This window comes from Juglans microcarpa x Juglans regia, chromosome 1S (genome assembly GCF_004785595.1).
Source record: "Juglans microcarpa x Juglans regia isolate MS1-56 chromosome 1S, Jm3101_v1.0, whole genome shotgun sequence".
In the NCBI taxonomy this organism is placed as follows: Eukaryota; Viridiplantae; Streptophyta; class Magnoliopsida; order Fagales; family Juglandaceae; genus Juglans; species Juglans microcarpa x Juglans regia.
Genome location: NC_054595.1, coordinates 10,266,196 through 10,287,544, shown reverse-complemented (window position 1 = coordinate 10,287,544; position 21,349 = coordinate 10,266,196). Strand labels below are relative to the sequence as shown.

Genomic DNA, 21,349 nt, shown 5'->3' with positions numbered 1-21,349 from the left:
ACATAAATTAAAAATATCATCTAATATGCAAGTTTATCCCTAATCCTACTTAAGAATTAATTACTCATAAATATAATTGATAACAAAAATCTAAAAATAAAAATAAAATAAATAGCAGCCATAAAAATTAATTTCGCATATTTGTTATTCAGTAAGGTCCCGTTTGTTTTCAGATATGAGATGAGATGAGATGAGATGAGATTTTTTGGGATATGTGTGAATAGTATTGAGATATATTGAGTATAGATGAGATAAGATAAGATAAAATTGTGTTTGTTTATATAAATGAGATAAGATTAATTTGACTTTTTTTTTTAAGTATTGATGGTGTGGGACCCACAGCTAATAATATTATTTTTAAAGCAGCCAAGTTAGCCACTGAATCAGATTTACCCGCGCATGAACAGTGAAAGCAATGGCCTCATGTCCTTGAACGGCGTTTTCCTCCCAGCCTATCTATAGTTTTCGGATAATATAATAAATTCCTGTTTTTATTTCATGCTTCCTTTATGTTACATTGTATGTGTAATTAGACTTTTCTTTTTATTATATATTTCAGTGAGTCATTATCCGAAATTTTGATAAACTAAAAAAAAAACCACAACCTCATTCACAATATATTATGCTAAAATCTTTTCTATCTCTTTTTATCAAATATTTGTTTGACATTCATAATATTTTGTAATGATTTTTGCTATTTATTATTACTAAAGCAGACACTCGTTAAAAAAAAGAGAAAAATATATTAAAATAAATGTGATGCATGGATGAGGAATAATTTTTTTTTTTTTTATACTTAAAATTATTTGCGTCAGATTTGCTATACATAAATTTCATTGTGTTAGTAAACCCATTATCGTCAAACCTATAACAATTTGGAAAAAATTAAAAATACCAACCATTAAACCCAACAAGTAAAAATAAATAAATAAGTAAATAACCAAATCCAATAACGTAATTCATCTACCATTTGTCATTAAATAAATAATATGTCCAGCATGATGAAAGATTGAGCAATCCACATCAACAATCGTACTGCTTGCTTAAATTCATTGCTCGCATAAAATACATCAGTTGTCGAAAATTTTAAGTAATTTCAATGCCAACAATAAAATATCAGTATTAAATACACGCGTAATTTTTAAATAACACCATCAATGGCCACCCCTTGCTTCCCACATAGAAATGGCAATCTCATCTCTAATCGCAGCCATATTGTTTTGGGCTTCAATTGACAAGTCTACATGAGCAGATGACGATGCCCCGCCACCAACCGCAGGCTCAATTACTGGTAGATGCATCGTACTCCATGTATGAAATATCCAGTCATCGGGGGTGACCGTTCTAATAAAGTTGTGCAGTGCACAACACGCTGTAATAATCAGTCCTTGCCGCCCAACCGAATATGGAGGCATGTTGGAGAGAATGGTGAATCGTTCTTTTATAACACCAAATGTTCGTTCTACAATATTGCGAACTGTTGAGTGACGATAATTAAAATAATCCTTATACCCATGAAAATCCCTCTGATTGTGACGATCACTCCGGTGATAACGTTCTCTTGGATATGGGGGCAGCAATCCCGTAGTGCATGGATAAGCTGAATCCACAAGATAATACTGACCTGAGAGTCCATTTATTTTCAAAACACAAACTTCAATTAATATAAAGGCAAAAACAAATCAAGTTACAAGTTATAAATATTTTACAAAGTTAATAAAAAAGAAAATTACCCTCTGGTGGCCATGGAAAACGAGCTTCTGAATCACTTGCAGCATGGTGGAACACACGTGCATCATGCGCGGATCCCTCCCATCCAGTGTAAACAAATATAAATTTCATATCGAAGTCAACTATTGCCAACACATTTTGGGCAACTCGGCCCAACCTATTTCGATATGCCTCGCGCAACTCAGTTGCGACGACAGCTGGTATCATCGTACCGTCCATAGCGCCAATGCATCCCTATCAACTCAATAAATAAATCCTGACTCGCGTACACAACCAACTAATGCATGATGTGATTGTTACATCATGTTGTACAAGAAAGTTTCAATTCGAATTGTTACCTGAAACCAAGGATAATTACGATGGTTGCTTGAAATAAAAGGGTGCACGTTGTCCGTTGGAGTTGGCACAATCAAATGTCTCCCAACCTCACATAATGCATTAATCACTTTTCTAACATTTTTATTGATTGTTTGTGTCGAATGTTGAAACCTATCCCCTACAATTCGCTGGCCTTCTGCATGACCCACAAGAAGGCAAAACATACCCACAGCTTCCTCCACCGTCACTTCTCTTCTAGAATCACGTACCAAATGATTGTTACGTAACAATGTGCATAAACAGTGGAATGTACGTACCTCCATACGAAACATAATCTTGCAGTTATCTGGATGACCATTTAAAATTCCAAAAATATATTGATGCCCTCGGAGGCCTATATTATGTTGTGGCCTTGGGTGATTCCTTCTCTGTCCGTGGGACAGTATCCTAATAACGTTGATGATATCTATGGGCTCCACCGGATCATCACTATCACTCCCGTCAGTCCAAGAATTGTTATGCTCCATTCTCTACTATATCATGTGGAACTACGTTAAAAACTCAAGACAAGTTCGGGAATAGACCAACAGGACTGACCTATAGCATTGGGAAGTAGTTTACATGAGTGTACGTTTCCATTCTAGACAAGAATAAGCAATCTCAATATATGCAAAGATTCATGCAAACCTTTGGGATTCTTGGCCATATCTCGTATCTTCCATTTCCAAGCAAATGGAAATGAAATAATTTCAACAAAAATTATTTCATATATCACTTAAAATATACTTATAAATTCTTATGAATATATATAGGCTTTTATATATACATATATTATATATATATTTATCAGTGCAGCAAAACTGTTTGGAGCTTTGGAGTAGTGTTTCACACAAAATATGCAATCCTTTTTTAGAGATAACATTCGTTGGACCAAACTGCTACCCAAATCAAAATCAATATAGAAGGAATCATCTTGTGTGAAAAAAGGAAAAATGAAAAAAAAAATTATTATATGTGGGGGTTGTTCCCAATATTCAGAAAGTCCCAAGTATTGGGAGGTCCTCTTCAGTCCAAATAGTAACTGCCATGACATAACTAGAATAGACGGCAGAGTTATAAACTATTTTAAAATGAAGGCCCAAGTAATTGGGAGGTCCGCTTCAGTCCAAATAATTATTTCAATAACTAATGGTTTTTCTTTTCACTAGTCTTGTTCATATGGTACTTTCCGTGGTCCTATGCATATGAAATAAACCAGATGTTACAACTGTTTTTTAGGAGAACTTTATCAATGTTTCATGTTTGTATCTTACTATATTCTGTCCTGATGTATATAGTCGATTTATTCATAGCTTGACTCTGCCGAGTGTATGTAGGACTAGACATGGTACATGCTAATACATTTACTTTTACTTTAAATATATATTTACATCTTCATTCTCTTCAATAAAGTCACTTTTGCTTATAAATAAAAAAATATATATATTTATTTCAGTTATTAACATCAAAACTGTCTGGCTTAACCACGATATTGATGTTTCTCATATTTAACATCAGAACTGTTTGGGGTCTCCTTCCATCCATTCTTTCAAGTGAATATCAAAGGGTTGATACAATAAACAACAGAAACAAAGCATTTTGGAGAAGAACAATAACCTTTTTTGGAAGGCAACCTCTACCCTTGATGTAATTTTATGCCTTTGAGAAGTGTTGATGACGTGGAAAACCTACAGCTGCCCGTTGGGCAGAGAACCAGAAAAGTCAGATACCAAAATGTACATATCATCTAAGCCAAGTTCTCACTATGTATTTCAGAAATCAATTCAAGATCCATGAAATAACAAGATATAAACAAACTCTAATAACACCGAACCCATTGATTCAGAAGTTTGTGGATCTAACTAACACATAACACAATACTGTTAATATAAAAAGATGGTTTCAGAGACATCACAACTGGAATGAAATAATAAAAACATGGACATCTTCCAAAGATGTCCATGAAACCTACAAATGTTAACAACAACGAAGGACACATAGAAAAACATATTACATAACGCCAATGAAAAATTACAACTCAACAAAGCAACTAATGAAGTTCTAATGCACAAGCTAGTGTCCAATCAACTATGCATAGCCCACGCTCTAATCAACTATGCATAGCCCACGCTCGCCTATGGACATCATCCATTACCAAAAATCCTCGTTGTGCAAGGGGGTTCATTAACCGATCAAACGCACGGGAGAAAATATCGTCAGGCAGTGGGGGCTGAAGTGCCTGTAACAAGGCCACACAGTGTGAAAAAGCATCGAAACCATCATCACTATCCATGCAATGTGTGGATCCTCTACTACGTTTTTCCCCTGATGCTTCCCCTCTCCCCTCATAACACTTTCAGCGTGCCTCATAGGAACGCGTGATCGCATCAACCATGTTCGATATCTTCTCGTCGTGCTGGTTCTTTTGCCCTCCCTTCTGACGCCGTCGGGAAGAACAACTCGATGGTGTCCCCATGTTCATGGGAAATTGCGACGGGCCATCAAAGACAAAATCCCGACTGGCTTGGGTGCCAAGTGCCGGGCCCCGACGCCGCATCTCAGCGTCAAGACGCTCCTCCTCATCCGAAGATGGTGGTGGTTGGGTGGACGCGTGGTGGAGTGTGCCCGTTGCTACAGCAGCGCCAAAAATGGTACAGAGGTCTGCATATCGTGGGCAACCTGAGGTACGAAACTTCTTTACTTGTGGCTTGGCCTAGATAAAGAAATTTAAATTCAATATATTAGGGAGGGATTAAGGCAGGAAAAAGTGATAATGAATAAAGTGACTATTGCAAACAGTGGAAAATATGGCGTCGTTAGAGATTCATTACCCTAATGGCATTTGCCCAATGTTCGTCACTCCCTAGAATCGTTTTGGTATCGGGGTCCCATCCCATACCAGTTTGGTGCATGAGGTCTATGAAAAGTCGTTGCATCATCTTAAGCCGATGTATTTTCCCCTTGATTTGACTCGCATCGTACGTCTTTACGCCCACAGCCGTAAGACGTGCAGCATAGGAAGCATGGTCCCTAGAAGTGATCCTCCCAGCCCTCAGTGCACCATTAAGGGCGTCAGCTAACATCATGTCAATGAAGATGTCCTCCATTCCATCCACCCATATTTCCCGATCAACGTGTGAAATATCGGCATTGGGGTCCATGTGAAAATGCTAATAATATGATATGAAATCCAAAGATGTTTATATCATACGTGGCTAAATAAATGATAAATGAAATCCAAATTCTTTTATTTAGAAGTGGGCCATACCTGTCGAGGGTATGCTACTCGAGAGGAGCGTAGGTAGTAACGCTAACAAATAAAAAATATTGTTAAAAACAGTTTGTTGGCAACATGAAATCCAAATAAATCTGTGTTGTAAATTTTTTCACGTGATCACATACCAGCGTGAAATTAATTACCTACATCATCAATGAAGATGTTGTATAATGTTATTTTTCTGGGCAGAGTAGTAATTATTAGCAAGCATGAATGACACAAACTGCTAATATGCAGGAAATGCAATTAATTTGTAAAAGTGTCATGTGGGGGGTTGAAATTGCAAGGAAGTGAAAAACAAAGAATTATAGTCTGAAAATTAACTGACCAATCGTTGTCTACTGCTTCGTAAATCATACCACAGATCATAAATGTTTGAAAAAAAATAATAACCATTTCGCTTGGTGAGATATATATATACATATATATATGTATATATATGGTGGGCTGTGAGATGTCTGGGATGGACTTGATGATCGTTGGACACATCTTACATTAAGGGCTCGACAGCCCTTAACCAATTGAAGGGAACATGAGGGGTTATTTGGATAAAAAATAACATCTCAACTCATTTCATTTACAATGTGCATAAAAAATTTTCAACCTTGTTATACAAAATATAACAAGTACAAGATAGGCATGAATGCACTGAAGGACGAATTAGTGAAGCTAGATTTGTTCAATATGTAACCTATTATTTATTTTTATTTATTTATTTGATTGCCTAATAATCTAATCTATGGGATTGTTCAAGTGCTATGCTAGAAACCTTTGAATTTATCATTTGCATAGAACAAGGGAACCGAAGCAAATAAATGAAAAAAAGAAAAGCACATTCAATTGGTGATGTTAACTTTCATGGTATCCAAACACTTTCCTAGAGCAGTAACCTCTGTTATTTTTTTTCTTTAGTTCCTACTCCTATATATATCTCTCTAATCTTATAGGTGGATGCTGGGAAAGGAGCTGGAAACGTGATTGACCAGTTGGGACGTAGAGGACCAGTTGAGTGAAGGGGTATTATCAGTTTCCAGCTCAAGAAGGTGCTAAATTTTAGACTTTACATTCAGGCAGAACTGGATCAGATCTTTGTTTGTGCTTATTTGACAAATCAGCCTTTCATTTTCTAACATTCCATTGTAATTTTGTTTAAATAACCGCAATACTATAGTTTTTTTACTCAAAGATGATCAGATTTGGATAATATAATACACATTGGAGATGTGATAAAGTTTCAGCCTTTTTTTTTATGCTTTCCGAAATGGGTATGTATATAGGACTGATTCGAGGCCTATATGCACCCATTTAAGTCCCAATCAATCATTCACAATGATTAAATGGCAGCCAAACTTTCAATTAAAAGCTGGGTTCATACGGGGAATTTTAGGTAGTTTGTAGCTCTTCAATTTCCTTTCTCCACTAGAAATTTCTGTCAATGTGAGTTTCATCTAGATCAATTCAAGATGCAAGTTACCTTCACTTTTTTGCATCTAATATGAATATCATGCTAAAATCCCAAATCCACCCAGAATTCTTCTCAGATAAACTAGATGGATGAAAACTCAACTGCCCAACCTTATGAATTTCAGCTATTCAGCTCTCAATGATACAAATATGATCAATCCGCTTACATGTTGCCCCATAATTTTGATGACCTATGAATGATTATACTTCTTAAAAAATCAAAACCAAACAACCTTTCACAACATCTTACTTCCATTCTTCCTTCTTTGAAGCTCACATCCATTGCTGAGAAGGTATTTTTTTGTTAGTACATTTTTTGAGATTCTTGTCTGCTACAATGTGTTTGATCTTTTCATTATTATTATTATTATTATTATTATTTTTTATGTAAAAGTAAATTTGTTGAGGAGGCCATCTATTGTGTAGAATATAGATTGGCTAGGCCAGAAGATGGCCAGAATATAGAATTTGTTCAGCTCAGCACAGGTACCTGAGCTGAGCGTTTGGACTTTGAGTTAGACTTGACAACATCAGTTTATAACGCTAATATCTTGAATTGAATATTTTCATATGAGTATTCGAATGTCTAAACTGGAATTCTTTTGCAACAGACCCACTCTTGTTGCCTTAATTGGTTTTGGCTTGAATTTAAGCGCTGTGAATCATATAGGAAGCAGTACATATATGACCAAAGCTTCAGAAGATGATTGAATGGTCCAGCATGAGTAAATCATGAAAATGAATCATCATACCTTTGGTGTTATGTGCATGTTACAGCAACAAAGAACAGGATAGGTGGAGCTTGGAACGCACACTATTCAATCTCATGGTGCCACTCTTGCATGGAATCACATTTATGATTGGCATATATTGCTGCTTCTTGCTGCGATAAAAGTAGTTGTATATATAATTGGCCCATTTCACCGCTTAGTGGGAAAGGGCGATATAAGTAGTTCTATATATAATTCGCCCATTTCACCGCTCTGTGAGAAAGGATATGATGACAAACCTCAAGTATCCCATGAAAGGAATCACAGTTCTTGTATGGTCTGTTCCGGTAAGTTCTTTGCCAATGTTTTTTATTTCTTTAATAAAAAAACTTTTAGCATAATTTTCATTAAATTGAACTGGCTAGATTCTGTTTAGTCGCTAAATGCAACAATTAGTATTCTGTTTTCATCAACTTTGCAATGCAAGTTTCTGTAAGATTTATTTTAGAAATCTCCTATTGCCATTTTCCTGAGCTTCTATATTCATAGGAAAGATATCTACGAGGCTAAGAGGGGATCAGAGCTACATAATTAGGGCTTTTCTATCTTTGTAATTGACAGTTGGTGGTTTAATAAATTCTTATTTTACTTATCAAAAAAATATTTGAACAGGAGGCCATTATTTTAAGATATATAGTCTATGACTATTGATATACTTTGAGCCATATAGGATAGAATCTTGATTAACTTATGGTTTGAGTTGGATAGTGTTTAGGACTCATGAGTTGTGGGAAGTGAGAATTCAAGTGAGCAGAGTCAAAGAGTAGAGACCCTGTGATTGAAAAAGTTAAATTGTTAAGAAAGAAAGAAATGATGACACCATTTAATAAGACTCACTCTGTGTCATCTTGCAAGACAATGTGAGGTTGGTTGGATGTATACATTATATTACAACTACTTCTTGCTACTATTATTATTATTTAATCAATTTCTATGATTGGAGCCATGATCGTTATCAAAATTGAAAATTCCATTTGTTAGATATGACTTTAAAGTGATGAAAAATATTGATTTCATGTTGAGTTGAGCTTCCTGCTGTCAATGTAGGGGTTTGATGTGCATACATAGGATGAAGATTGTTCATCGTGATATAAAGAGTGCAAACTGCCTTGTGAATAAGAATTGGACTGTCAAGATCTGTGATTTCGGGCTCTCAAGGATATTAACAGAATCACCAATGAAAGATGCTTCATCTGCTACTCATCAAAGAGATGGAACATCTAGATCGTTTAAGAGGGGAAAGAGAAAGAGTTGATAGTGTTAATTCAGTGTATTATAGTGTTAAGACGGTGTTATATTTCACTTCATAGAAAATGTATGTGAATTTATTGATTCACAATTTTTCCTTGAAAGCGTAGTCCTGATCTTTATTTGCTTTTCTTTTATTTTTCCTTTCTCATATTATTCCAAAACCAAATACAGACTATATTATGTTATTATTATTCCGTTTGCATGATATCAAAAACCAGATACAGACTGTGTTGCAATCTTGATGTAGCCAATCCTTTTAGTTTTATTATGTTGGGTAACTAAATATGTTCTGATTGGGTGCCAAGATTATGAGGTAAAAGAAGAAATTCAAACTGTGACTAATTGCATATTTTTTTAAAAACCGGTACTATCAACCTAAGAATGCAAGCGAAGTTAGGTTCATGTTGCACCATTAGCAACAATGGAATCAAAACTAAAATCATTCATGAGATGTGCACAAGCTATTTTCATTACAAAGGTTAATTTAATGAACCTACAGGTACCCTTTTTGTACAATAGGAGTACCATTACAACTGATCTTTTTGTACAATAGGAGGAGTACCATTGCAGTTGATCTATTCAATAATGATATATTCCATACAACGTGCTATTTACATACAATTTATCCAACCAAACCAAAAGTGTTACAATTGTGACAACCCAATTTTAGAAACTTGTCTGCTACAGCAGGGAGAATATTTTTCATCTGTATGTCTTGCTTGTATCTTTCTTCTGCAGCCAACCATTCTTTAACTTTTGTATCAAATGGAAGGTTCATAATCCAACTAGAAACACTAGACTGCAAAGACTTTTCTTCCACCTGGCTTTTCCATATCTTATGCATATGTTCATTAATTTAAGCATAGCCTGAGCATAAGAAAATAAAAATCAAACATAACTTACTCCGTATGTGTCCAAGAACACTATAGTCAGATGCCATATCTTCAATAGACCATATGGAATGCAGGAATGATGATCTGCATCATACTTGGACCAGGTGTTGTGAAAACATAAACAAAAGCTCACCTCATTAAAGTGATGCCTTCTTCAATGTTTAATTAACAATTCCATCAGTGGCACTATAAAACATATCCATAAGCATTGTCTTCCATACAAAAACCGTAATAGTTATTAGTTACTTCAGTTAATTGTATTATTTTCAATAAACCATTTTGAAACAAGTTAAATGGACAGAGAAACTCAAAATGACTGTGAAGGCAAGAGGCTTAAATCCATAACAACATATTTTGTAGTGATGAATATTGATGGAATGATACATTGGGAGATGCAGTCAAATGAGAAACCAAAAGCAATTTTTGCCGGCAAATACTGGCTTTAAACAAAAGTATTGACTTAAAAGATGAATAAATTTTTTAGCATAATACCGCTTCCAACATTGGCATATATATATAGTCCTTTCGGGAAAAAAGGAGAAGTTGGACAGCGACCAACAATAGAATCTAGCTTCTTCTCTCGATTGAGATATGAAACCCATTTCCCCGCTCCCGATTCTACATTTTCAGAGCTTTTCCTGAGTCAAGAGAAATTTCTTAAATACGGAGATGAATCAAAAAATTTCTAGAACATAAAACTTCGATTAGACACAGACAAAATGAAGATGAAAATAAAAAACTTCACGAAGAGAGAGAATAGAGAGAGTAATTAAGTTATGCACAATAAAAAAATGCAGCAGAAAATTCAAAAGGGCCAGAGAGAAACGTGGTAATGGACGAAGTTTCACACGGACGAAGTGCTGCTGTGGTAATGGCAACTTTGCAGAGGATGGGTGACGGGGGTGGGGGAGAAGATGGGCGACGGGGAAGAAGTTTGAAAAGGGCCAGTGAGAAACGTGCAATAGGGAGAAGGAGGAATAAAAAAAAAAGTTACCTTAGAGAAGAAGAAAAAGAAGAAGAAATCTCAGAGAAGAAGAAGAAGAAGAAGAAGAAGAAGAAGAAGAAATCACCTGCGACTTGAAATCACATTGCAGAGGAGCTCGGGGCTTCGGGGGAGGAACTCGAAATCTCAGTGCAGGGCTTCTCGGGAAATCACGTTGCAAAGGAGTTCGGGAGCTGGGGGGGGGGAGGTGGGTGGGGGGAGAAGAAGGAAAAAAAGGGGAAGGGAGAAGAGGAAGAAATAAACAGGGAGAGAGGAAGAAAGAAACTCGGGGGTTGGGGGGAGAGGAACGAAACGCATAAAAGGAACGAAAATTCAAAATGAAAGTGACTTTTTCCGTTTAGGAGGAGTGGAACGAAGACACGTCATATGTGCAAATTGGATGTAGCAAACAGTGGCTACTACTTAGAGTTTTCCTTCCAGATTTTTAACCAGACCGAAAACAAATCTAGTCCGCTGCACACCCTTATAGGAAATGATACATATCCTTAAACTACTATACCAGTTGCAATTACCTCTCAAAGTTCGAGCTATAAAGAAATTGCAATGTACCATTTTCTTAAAAGACAAGATTAGTCATAAAAGCCTTAGAAAGACAAATACTATATTTTGTTTTAAGAAAAGAGGAAGACAAAATACCTATTAAGTCAAAGATTAAATTCAATTATAGAATAACTCTTTTTTCAAAAACTGCTTTTCACTTTTTAAAAATAATTTCTTAAGAATCAATAATTCTATAGAGAAAAATAGAATTAATATTTCTCATCTCATATCATCTCATTTTATCATTATAATTTCTTTAATTTTCATACAAAAATATAATAAACAATTCAACTTTTTTAAATTTTAAAATAAAAATAATATTAAAAAATTATATTCTAATAATATTTTATTTAACTTTTAATAAAATATCTCATCTCATCTTATCTGAACCGTCTATTCAAACTCATCTTGTAAACATAAAAATTAGACTTTTTTTAATTTTTTTAGAAAGATATTCACGTTTCTTGATTTTCGATCAAAATTAATTTTCAATTTTGTTTTTTTCTAGTTCTTAACATTTTAATTTTATTTTCCATATTTCATTTGTATTTTTTTTTAATTTTTAATTTTCAAATGTTTTATGGAGGGGTAAAAGTTAATTTTTTTACAACAAATGTCAAAAGTGATTGTCAAAATCGAGAATTTGAAAAGGGATTGTAAATTATGTAGTTATTTGATGGGAGTGTAAGTCGTTTGGTTGTTGTATTCTTCTGAGTTTAATTTGCTTTAGTTTAATTTTAATATAACTCTAATATTTAAATATTTAATTTTTAAATTATTAAATTTATCTCAACTTAAAATTTCTTTACACGTAAGAATTATAATATTTTTCAATTCAATATTTTTTTAGACGTGTGAGCCACAACTTTTTTCAGTTTTTCATAAATATATTTAAACTTATCTTAATATTTAAATACATTTAAATTCATTTTAAGTGGACCTCATAAAATTCAGTCTATAATTTTAATTCACTATTATTCATAAAAAATTTAATTTAATTTAATTAAACTCAACTTAATTTAACATTTAAACGTAGCTTAAATTATTTTTATGTTTTAAAAGAAATAATTTATAATTACGTTAAAGCGTAAGCGCAAAGATCTGTTCAGTATTCAATAGTTTCCTTTTTTAAAATTAATACAATTTCGCGCTTGCTCTTAAAAGTAAAGAAAGAAATAGAAGAACTGGAGCAACGTACAGATACTGTAGCTAAAAGATATCGAAAAGGATTAAAAACAGAACTGGAGCTGCAACAGAGAACCCTGGAAGAGACAACCTCGCCAGTGTTGCGGATCTCTAGTTTCTACGCGGAGAAATCCCCACAAACGAGCACTCTGGTTCAGTGGGAGAGGGAGAGAGAGAGAGAGAGAGAGAAATTCTGGGGTTTTGGCTTGGTCCCTTGGGACTTTGATCGACCCGTAATGTCTCCGAGTCTCCAGATTTCAGCTCATTCTGCTTAAACGGCTTCTACTTCAGGTTTGTGTCTTTATGAAATCTTTATATTTTTCCTATTTTCCCTCATTGGTCTCAGTTCCTTTACTTCTTTTGCCTGCTTATTTTCTCAGATCTTCTCCATTTTATTGGTTTTTCAGAGAATGGCGACTTGGGCGTGTCCTATTTTCCCGATTTCGGTTTTAGAATTGGGTTTTTCTGTTGCTTGGGTTTCTATAAACGGTGCGTATTTCTTTGAATTTTTGTAAATTTTTAAGACTCTGGCATTCCCATTATCCCTGGAATCTGGGTCTTTTTTTGGTTGTTCAGCAAATATGGTTTGGTTGGGCTTGAGGCTATTAGGATTTTTGGTGAATTTTAATAGTACCGTTTAAGTGAGAGATTTCTAAATATGGAAAGATTCTGATACTTCACTACGTTTCAGAGTCATAATGAGTTTTGCCTTTTTGTTTGGTTGGTTGAGAACATGTAGGGAAATAATTTAATAATTCTGAATATTGGATTATATATTTGGTCACAAGGCCTAATACTTTTGGCCATTGCCTTCACACTTTCTTTTCTTCCGAGCTTCTTTTCGTCAAAGATGAAATTTGTGTATGCTATGTTTCTTTGTTGGAATGTGGATTCTGGCTGTTAATGTAAATACCAGCAGATGGTATGGTAACTTTTTTCTGATGGAATAATACTCATTCGCGTAGTTGCTGACATGATGTAGTTAGCTGAGAAAATAACGGAAAAGAAGGATAAACTTTGGCACTTCCAGTCCCAAACTCTGAATTTTATAAACTATCTGATTGTAGCTCCATTACTTTTTCAAATGGTGGTCCATCTGTGCTTTGATTTTTTCATATGGACCAAGAAAAGGGTTGTTCAGAAGGTTAGTTTTCTAATTTGCATTATTATTTTTCTCCACACTGAGACCCAGAGTTCCATGTGTAATGAAGATCTATGTTCCATGTATTCGTTATCCTATATTTTTCAACCATTTCTTCTCTTCTTTAGTTCTTTTTTTTTTGCCAAAAATGGTGTAATGTTTATGGTTGGTCCATCTCTCTGATTAGCCCAAGTTGTTCACAATTACAGAAAGCAGAGACTGATTTATAAAAAAAAATAAAAAAATAAAAAGATTCTTTACTGTCGCACGCAGAAATCCCAACAGAAAGTGGTATTTGTGATTTGATTTTTTAAATTTGTTGGGTTTATTTTTGGGACTTGAATTTTGCAAGCTATTGGAATTTGATTGTTGGTTCCGGTTTGTCAGTTTTTTTTTTTTTTTTTCAATTTGTTTGCATCTATATGTTTTGATTTTTGCAATTTGTTGGGATTTGATTTTTGCAGTTATGTTTAGTATTTAGGCACTTAGGGTTTTTTTTTTTTTTTTTTTTTTGCATCTATATGTTTTGATTTTTGCAATTTGTTGGGATTTGATTTTTGCGGGTTTTTTATTTTTTTTTTATTTTTTTTATTTTTTTTTTGCATAATTAGGATGTGTTTTTTTGGAAAGGATTCAATGGATGATGTCACGGGTGCTTGGGGGCAGGTTCTTGAAGAAGAAGAAAGGCTATGGCTGTTAAGGAGGCTAGTAGGAAGGAAGAATGAAGCTAACGGCTTTAACTGAAGGAAGGGGATGAGTGTAACGGCTGTAACTGCTTTTGGGATCAAACGGGGAGTTTGGGTTTTAAGTGATACCCTGCGTATTGAAATAGGAGGATGTAGTGTCGTTTTGTTTGTAGAGTTGTGAGTTTTGGGCTTTTAGTTAAACGGTGATTATTGTTCTTAGGAATCATAATATGTGTTTTACGGTTGAGTCTTTGTCGTTTCGATCATCTTCATGCTCTGTGTCTATAAAAGCAGTGCTTGGCCTGTGTAATGATTCATTCATCTGATCATTGAAGTTCTAATACAATTGGGAGGTTGGGAATTCCTCGAAAATTCCTTGTCAAGATTCACAAGGGAATCTTGCATTTGAGAAATAATTCTGTCTTTTGGTGTGATTTCTTCTTGTGTGAGTTCTGTGCATTCTGGTAGTGAAGGTGCAGTAGTGTTCTTGCTAGAAAGTTCATTATAGACAAAAATAGGGGGAAAACCCGGGGAGGGTGGCCTCCTCCTGCTTGGATGGAAAGCTTACCTGTCCGCCCCCTGAGTCAGCGAATCTTGCCCCAACATAGGGTTAGGCCCCATCTGTAGTGAGCGGTTCTCAGCCCTACCGCATGTAGTTGGTACCCTTCTAGAGTTTGGTGGGTATGTGTGGATGCGGCTACATGCATACAAACTGATGCACATACATGTGGTAAATGGTCATGTAGTTATCTGAACGAATTCAACAATCCATGACCAAGAAGTCCAATAAGTCAGACTAGTAGAGTGTAGCATACACCTGTTGGCTAGAGAGAATCTCAATTAGTTAACTACTTTTACCAACTGCCCTGCTTAGTTTTCTATTCTGGTTTTTTTATCTCCCAACTTTTTACTAGTACCAACTAGGAGGTGAATGGGTTCTCTGATTAATTATTGGATGTTTAATTAGTCTTCTTAAACACATTCTTGATCCATTAAGAGGTAAGTCTGTGAGGCTTATTTTGAGATAACTCTTTGGTGTAATACCATTATTCCTTGGCATAATAGTTTATCAATGCAAAAGTTTTCTGAGTTTAAGTTTATACTTCCATTTTATCTGTATCTTATTAACTTTGAACTTACATTTGGATAGTCATTTCTTTTATTGTAATCAATTGCGTTATTTGAAATGGGGGTTTTAATCTGCTCATGTTTTAACCAAACTCTGAGTTTTGATTTCTGTCTACAGAGACTGATTATATACTATTTGCACTTCTAAATCTTGTAAAGGCCTACCATGCAACCACTGAGTTCTAGCTCCAGTGGAAATTTGATATGGAATGGTGAACTAGATTCTTTTGTGACCTTGGTCTCACTGTACACTGGTTTTTAGTGCTCATTTCCTTGTATTCAACATTCAAATTTAACTTTGGCCTCTTTTCCAGTTATCCATCTTTGAGATTATGCATCATATAATTTTGCAGTGTACAATGGCTATAATTTCCTTGATGCTTTTTTGTTCTCAGGAGGGCTTTGAGTATCTCATCAGCATATTGCCTTTAGTTTTTATCACATCAGTTCCTTCAGGGTTTCATACAGAACCTAAGATGGGTTCCAGAATTCCATCTCATCAGCTCAGCAATGGCCTTTACGTATCAGGACGGCCAGAGCAGCCAAAGGAAAGGACACCAACTATGAGCTCTGCTGCCATGCCCTATACAGGTGGAGATATCAAGAAGTCAGGAGAACTTGGGAAAATGTTTGATATCCCTGTGGATGGCTCTAAATCTAGAAAATCAGGCCCTCTAACTGGTGCTCCTTCAAGGACGGGATCTTTTGGAGGTGCTGCCACACACTCTGGTCCAATCATGCCTAATGCCACAGTTAGGGCCGGCTATACCACTCCGGGGCCTGTATCTTCTGGAGGCATATCTGCTTCAGCTTCCTTAAAGAAAACAAATTCTGGCCCACTAAATAAGCATGGTGAGCCTTTGAAGAAGTCATCTGGTCCCCAATCTGGTGGAGTAACACCAACAGGCCGCCATAACTCTGGGCCTCTTCATCATGTGCTCCCTGCAACAGGTCTTATTACATCTGGACCCATTTCTTCAGGCCCTTTAAATTCTTCTGGGGCCCCTCGGAAGGTATCTGGTCCTTTAGAATCTATGGGATCGATGAAAGTACCAGGCTCCTCTGTTGTTAACAATCAGGCCCTGACTATTCTTACTCAAGATGATGAGTTTTCCTTCAAGCGGAATCTCCCTAAGTTAGTGTCATGGTCACTAATTCTTCTTTTCGTGATGGGGTTCATTGCTGGTGGGTTTATTCTTGGAGCTGTCCACAATGCCATTCTCCTTATGGTGGTAGTGGCACTTTTCGGTTCAGTTGCTGCATTATTCATCTGGAATACTTTTTGGGGGAGAAGAACCATTATTGGTTACATTGCTCGTTATCCTGATTCGGAGCTTAGAACTGCAAAGAATGGGCAATATGTGAAGGTCTCTGGGGTATGTAGTTTGCTTTGATGATTTTGTAGGTTATATTATTATTCTTGTATTGCATCAATGTGTCTCTGTTAAATGGAACTTCATTTGTTTGATTGTATTTTGCGCTTGCATCATTGACTTTTTCAACTAGTCAGTCATAATAGAGTAAGCTAAATTCATGAGATTAGTGAGGAATAAAGAAGTAAAACCTCTGAATCCCTCGTTTTTTTTCCCCCTTTTAAAGGGGATTATTAATGGGGAGAATCTTATAGTTTATATGGTTGAATGTATATTTTGAGCAAATATTTTAAATCTTATTGCTTTTTGGTGAACGTAAATTTGAAGAAATATTTAACTATCAATTTAAAATCTCAAAGTTATGAAGATTTGTTAATAGATGTTATGAAGTAAACGTAAGCTATTCATATGGTCTATATATCTCATTTTTTCACTTATAAAAAGATGTACAATGATGGTGTGGCTGGTTTTCCATGTGTTCTTTTCTTTTTCCTCTCTCTTGTCCCTTTATATTCTTAAATGACATTTATCACTTGTTTGGTTGTTCCTTTTGAAGGTGGTCACTTGTGGCAATGTGCCTCTTGAGACATCATTTCAAAATATTTCTCGATGTGTGTATACATCAACAAGTTTACATGAGTATCGAGGATGGGATTCAAAGGCTGCGAACCCTTCACATCGCCATTTTACCTGGGGGCTCAGATCATTAGAAGTGAGTAATTGAAACATTGGCTTGATAGTTTTGTGGACAGTATTATTATTATCGAAGTTAAATTTCCGAGCTTCCTGACATTGCCGTAAAAGTTATACATTTATGGGGGTGGTTTGTGTTTGGAATTTATTAGTACTGAAAACACTTCATCTCTCATTTTGAGTTTCAAAGATTTGAGGACTTTTCAGAAAAATGTTTACTTCATGCACTTAGATAAGGTTTGAGCAGATATGGGGTGGCCTCCTTTTTCAGTATGTACACTGGACTGACTGGTATTTTTTGTGAATGTCTGCCATGATATTTACTAGATGAGGTGTCCATGGCATATCCTAGATGAACAATCTTCTCTTTGCTGCTTTATAAATTTTGTTATTTTGCAATTGCTGGTCTGCATGCTTGCTTGTTTTAAAGATCCGGTTGTTCCAATGGATCCTTTGGTGAGTCCAAGAGACCCTGGGTCCACAGGGGTGAAATATTGTCTGGGATTTTACCTTTTTGACTGGTGTCTTCATTCGACAGAGGCGTGTGGTTGACTTCTACATCTCAGATTTCCAGTCTGGATTGAGAGCCTTGGTAAAGACTGGCTATGGAGCAAGGGTGACCCCTTATATTGACAACTCAATTGTCATTGATGTTAATCCAGAGAATGAAGAGTTGTCCCCAGAGTTCATCAGGTGGTTGGGAGAGAGGAACCTCTCAAGTGATGATCGGATGATGCGGTTAAAAGAGGGGTATAAGCTCTCTCTCTCATTGTTAGATTTGAGTTAGATTCCTGTTCCCTCTTATGATTACATTTTCTGTGTTTTCATACTGACTCATAGTACTCTGCATTTATGAGGATCAAAGGCTATGGTGGTACCATCATAGTAATTGCCATTCGCAAGTCTGGACATTTGAATTTCATTGTTGCATATGTAGGTATATCAAAGAAGGAAGCACAGTTAGTGTAATGGGAGTTGTTCAGAGAAATGAGAACGTGCTTATGATTGTCCCTCCACCGGAGCCGTTCACAACCGGATGCCAATGGGCAAAATGTATTTTCCCTGCTAGCCTTGAGGGTATTGTTTTAAGGTGTGAAGATGCATCGAAGAACGATGTCATACCAGTTTAGCTGTATATGAGCTATGAACTTCTTCAGTTATTGCCTTTCCGAGAGTTCTTTTTTTTTTTTTTTTTTTTTTTTTTTTTTGTTCTCTATTAATATTGATGGTATTGGCGGTGGGAGTAACAAGCGATAGGGGGATTCTGATGGTTTAAGGTGGGGTTGCCATTCCTATTCCTGGGTGTATAGTTTTGCAGTGTTTCACTCTGTTTTATTTTTTTATTTTTCTTCTAGGGTGGAATTCTTTTTTTAGTGAGGGTGCTTGGTGTAGTTAGGAGTTTTACTACTTGTTTGAGCAGATTAAGGTTATGTTAAATAGTAGGAAATTTATGAGGCATCGAGTGCATTCTCTATACAGAAACTGACTGGTAATTTGTCTGCATCCACACGCTGAAAAGGATATAATTATGTCTTATCGACGCTTTTTATCCCATTTATTTTTCTGTAATAATTTGAAAGCTATCTTAAATGTATGAAATTCGGTTTATTTATTCAAATAATAGTAATGATAATAAGTATGTATTTTTTTTTTTTTTTTTTTTATAGAAAGTTTGAACTTCATTGCAAAGAGGTACTAAAGACCTCAAATCTGAGTACAAGATAACTGATCAACATAAATAACATGTTCAATAAAAGTAGGAACAAAATGCCTCCAAAGCTGCATTTGTGAATTAGTCCATGCATGTCTGGCCAGATGATGTGCAGCAGCATTAGAGAGTCAACCACGATGCTGAATCTTGCAGTTCCCAAAGCCTTGTATTAATCTTTTGATTTCAGCAATAACAATTCTCATTACTGTAAAAAAATCAGCTTCACTATCAACTTCTTCAACCAAATGCTTACAATCACTCTCAATCATAAGGTTTTGGATGCCAATATTTAGACAAAATTGCAATCCCCTCAAAACAGCAATAGCTTCCACAATTTATGGTTCAAGAAATTCCTCTTCCCCTCTACTTAGAACCATGATAACAGAACCATAGGAATCTCTAAGAATTGCCCCCAATACCAGTTTTGTTTTGGTCAAAGAATAAGGCTCCATCACAATTAAGCTTAAACCAATCAGTAGGTGGAGGAGACCACCTATAAGTCACTTTATTGGAAGTAACAGTGTGCTGCAACCCAGTAACCTGCATGCCCTTCTTTGAAAAAACAAAATTCATAACTTGCAGAGGTGGTAAATTAATTTGCTCATGGATCATTTTGTTTCTCCTATGCCAGAAACCCCAAGCCATCAGAATAAAATCAAATTAGTCGTTTGATGATCCTTCTGAGAAAACATGCATTGCAATGGCCATGAAAGAAGTAAATTGATTCATTTGTTGAAGGTTAGAAAACTTTCTCGACCAGTATTCATGAATGAAAGGACAGAAAAATAAAGCATGAGCTAAGTCTTCTCTACTGTGTGCACAAAAACAGCAGGCCCCATCCACATCCACCCTTTTACTAATAAGATTAGCCTTAGTGGGAAGAATCTCTTTGCATACTCTCCAAGCAAAAATTTTAACTTTGAGGGATTTTTAACTTCCATAAACCATTCCAAAATTTCTTTGTAGATGCCCCATAAGATGTTTCCCTCACATTTTCAGAAACAAGTGACTTAAAAAACCTGTAAGCACTTTTTACACTAAAACAACTTTTCTCATGCTCCCATATCCACATGTCAGCCTCATCTGAATAACTTGGATGCAACCTCAATATTGCCTCTGTAATCTTTGGATTGAAGAGAGATCTAACCTTAGAAAGGTTCCACCAATGAGTATTGCAATCTATTAGAGAAACAACATGTCCTTCCAGTTCCTCAGTCATCCAATTCTATTGAGGATTGTGATACCTGATTTTCTTTCTCAACTCTCTAAAACCAGGCAGCCATACATCATCTAGGATGTGTATATATCTCTCATTCCCTACATTCCATCTCCCTCCTTTTAAGAGCAGATTCTTAGCCTCCCATATTCCTCTCCATACATAAGAGGGAGAGTTACCAAGAGAGGCCTCAAGCAGGTTGCAAGTTGGAAAGTGCAGAAAATGTGTAGTCTTTTTTTTTTTTTTTTTAATTTTGTTTTCCATCCATAGCAAGGAGCAGTGCCAATCTATTGTTTTCCAACTCCCCATGACCCCCACATGCCCCACCACAGGACTCCCCAGCCGCCAATCTTTTAAACGGTCAAATCAGAATGTTGAACGAAGTAGCGCGTGCATCACACACACGGCACAAATCGCGCGTGAGATCCACATGCCGTCGCACTAAGGAGTGCTTGTTGTCGCCACGCGCGGAAGTTTCATTGCCAATGACCTCAAGTCCTTCAGATCTGACCAACCTCCATTCTCCTAGAGTAGCAAATGGCCTCCACGCACTGCCACAATCTATGCCACAATCTATGACGATCGTTTGCCGGCATTTCGGCGCATCTCTTGTTTGCTATCTTCTTATATTTTCATTTCTCCTAACCAAAGACCATGGGAAAGAGGTAGTGGAAGTCTCCTGCAGCCAGCCCAGACCAACGAAATGCAGCACAAAACACTTCACTATGACTTCTATTCATAGTATTACAGTATGTTTTTCGAACTGTATCAAAATCGCTTCAAGCGACTTCCCCTTGTGGGAAATGGGTGTGGGTCAAGTCATTGGCCCTAGATATTTTTTTATTTTATTTTTTTATTTCTTGTATTGTATTTGCTGGTTTTGGATGAATGTTGGAGCCTCCAACCCTATTGACTATTGTATCCTGTAAA

General features: G+C 36.0%; 2 protein-coding genes and 1 pseudogene across 7 annotated transcripts; 1 reads left to right on the top strand and 2 right to left on the bottom strand.

Moving 5' to 3' along the window:
• Positions 1 to 3,999: 3,999 nt before the first annotated feature.
• LOC121247290 lies at positions 4,000 to 5,249 on the bottom strand. The gene is made up of 4 exons (XM_041145660.1): positions 4,920 to 5,249; positions 4,454 to 4,801; positions 4,244 to 4,327; positions 4,000 to 4,056 (listed from the first exon to the last, which is right to left on the bottom strand). Exons 1-4 carry the CDS (start codon positions 5,247 to 5,249, stop codon positions 4,000 to 4,002), a joined length of 819 nt encoding a protein of 272 aa, XP_041001594.1.
• Positions 5,250 to 9,395: 4,146 nt separating this feature from the next.
• Positions 9,396 to 10,386, bottom strand: LOC121247000 (annotated as a pseudogene).
• Positions 10,387 to 12,471: 2,085 nt separating this feature from the next.
• LOC121247180 (uncharacterized membrane protein At1g16860-like) lies at positions 12,472 to 19,046 on the top strand. Of its 6 annotated transcripts, none has more exons than XM_041145526.1 (7): positions 12,472 to 12,762; positions 12,852 to 12,960; positions 13,539 to 13,615; positions 15,822 to 16,802; positions 17,356 to 17,511; positions 18,031 to 18,242; positions 18,430 to 19,046. In XM_041145526.1, the coding sequence occupies exons 2-7, from the start codon at positions 12,882 to 12,884 to the stop codon at positions 18,620 to 18,622; spliced, it is 1,698 nt and encodes a 565-aa protein (XP_041001460.1). In that variant the 5' UTR covers positions 12,472 to 12,762; positions 12,852 to 12,881; the 3' UTR covers positions 18,623 to 19,046. The 6 variants fall into 6 exon arrangements, with proteins under 6 accessions (XP_041001460.1, XP_041001459.1, XP_041001461.1 ...); XM_041145525.1 differs by having other exon boundaries at positions 12,473 to 12,762; positions 12,879 to 12,960; XM_041145527.1 differs by lacking the exon at positions 12,852 to 12,960 and having other exon boundaries at positions 12,474 to 12,762.
• The last annotated feature ends 2,303 nt before the right edge of the window (positions 19,047 to 21,349 follow it).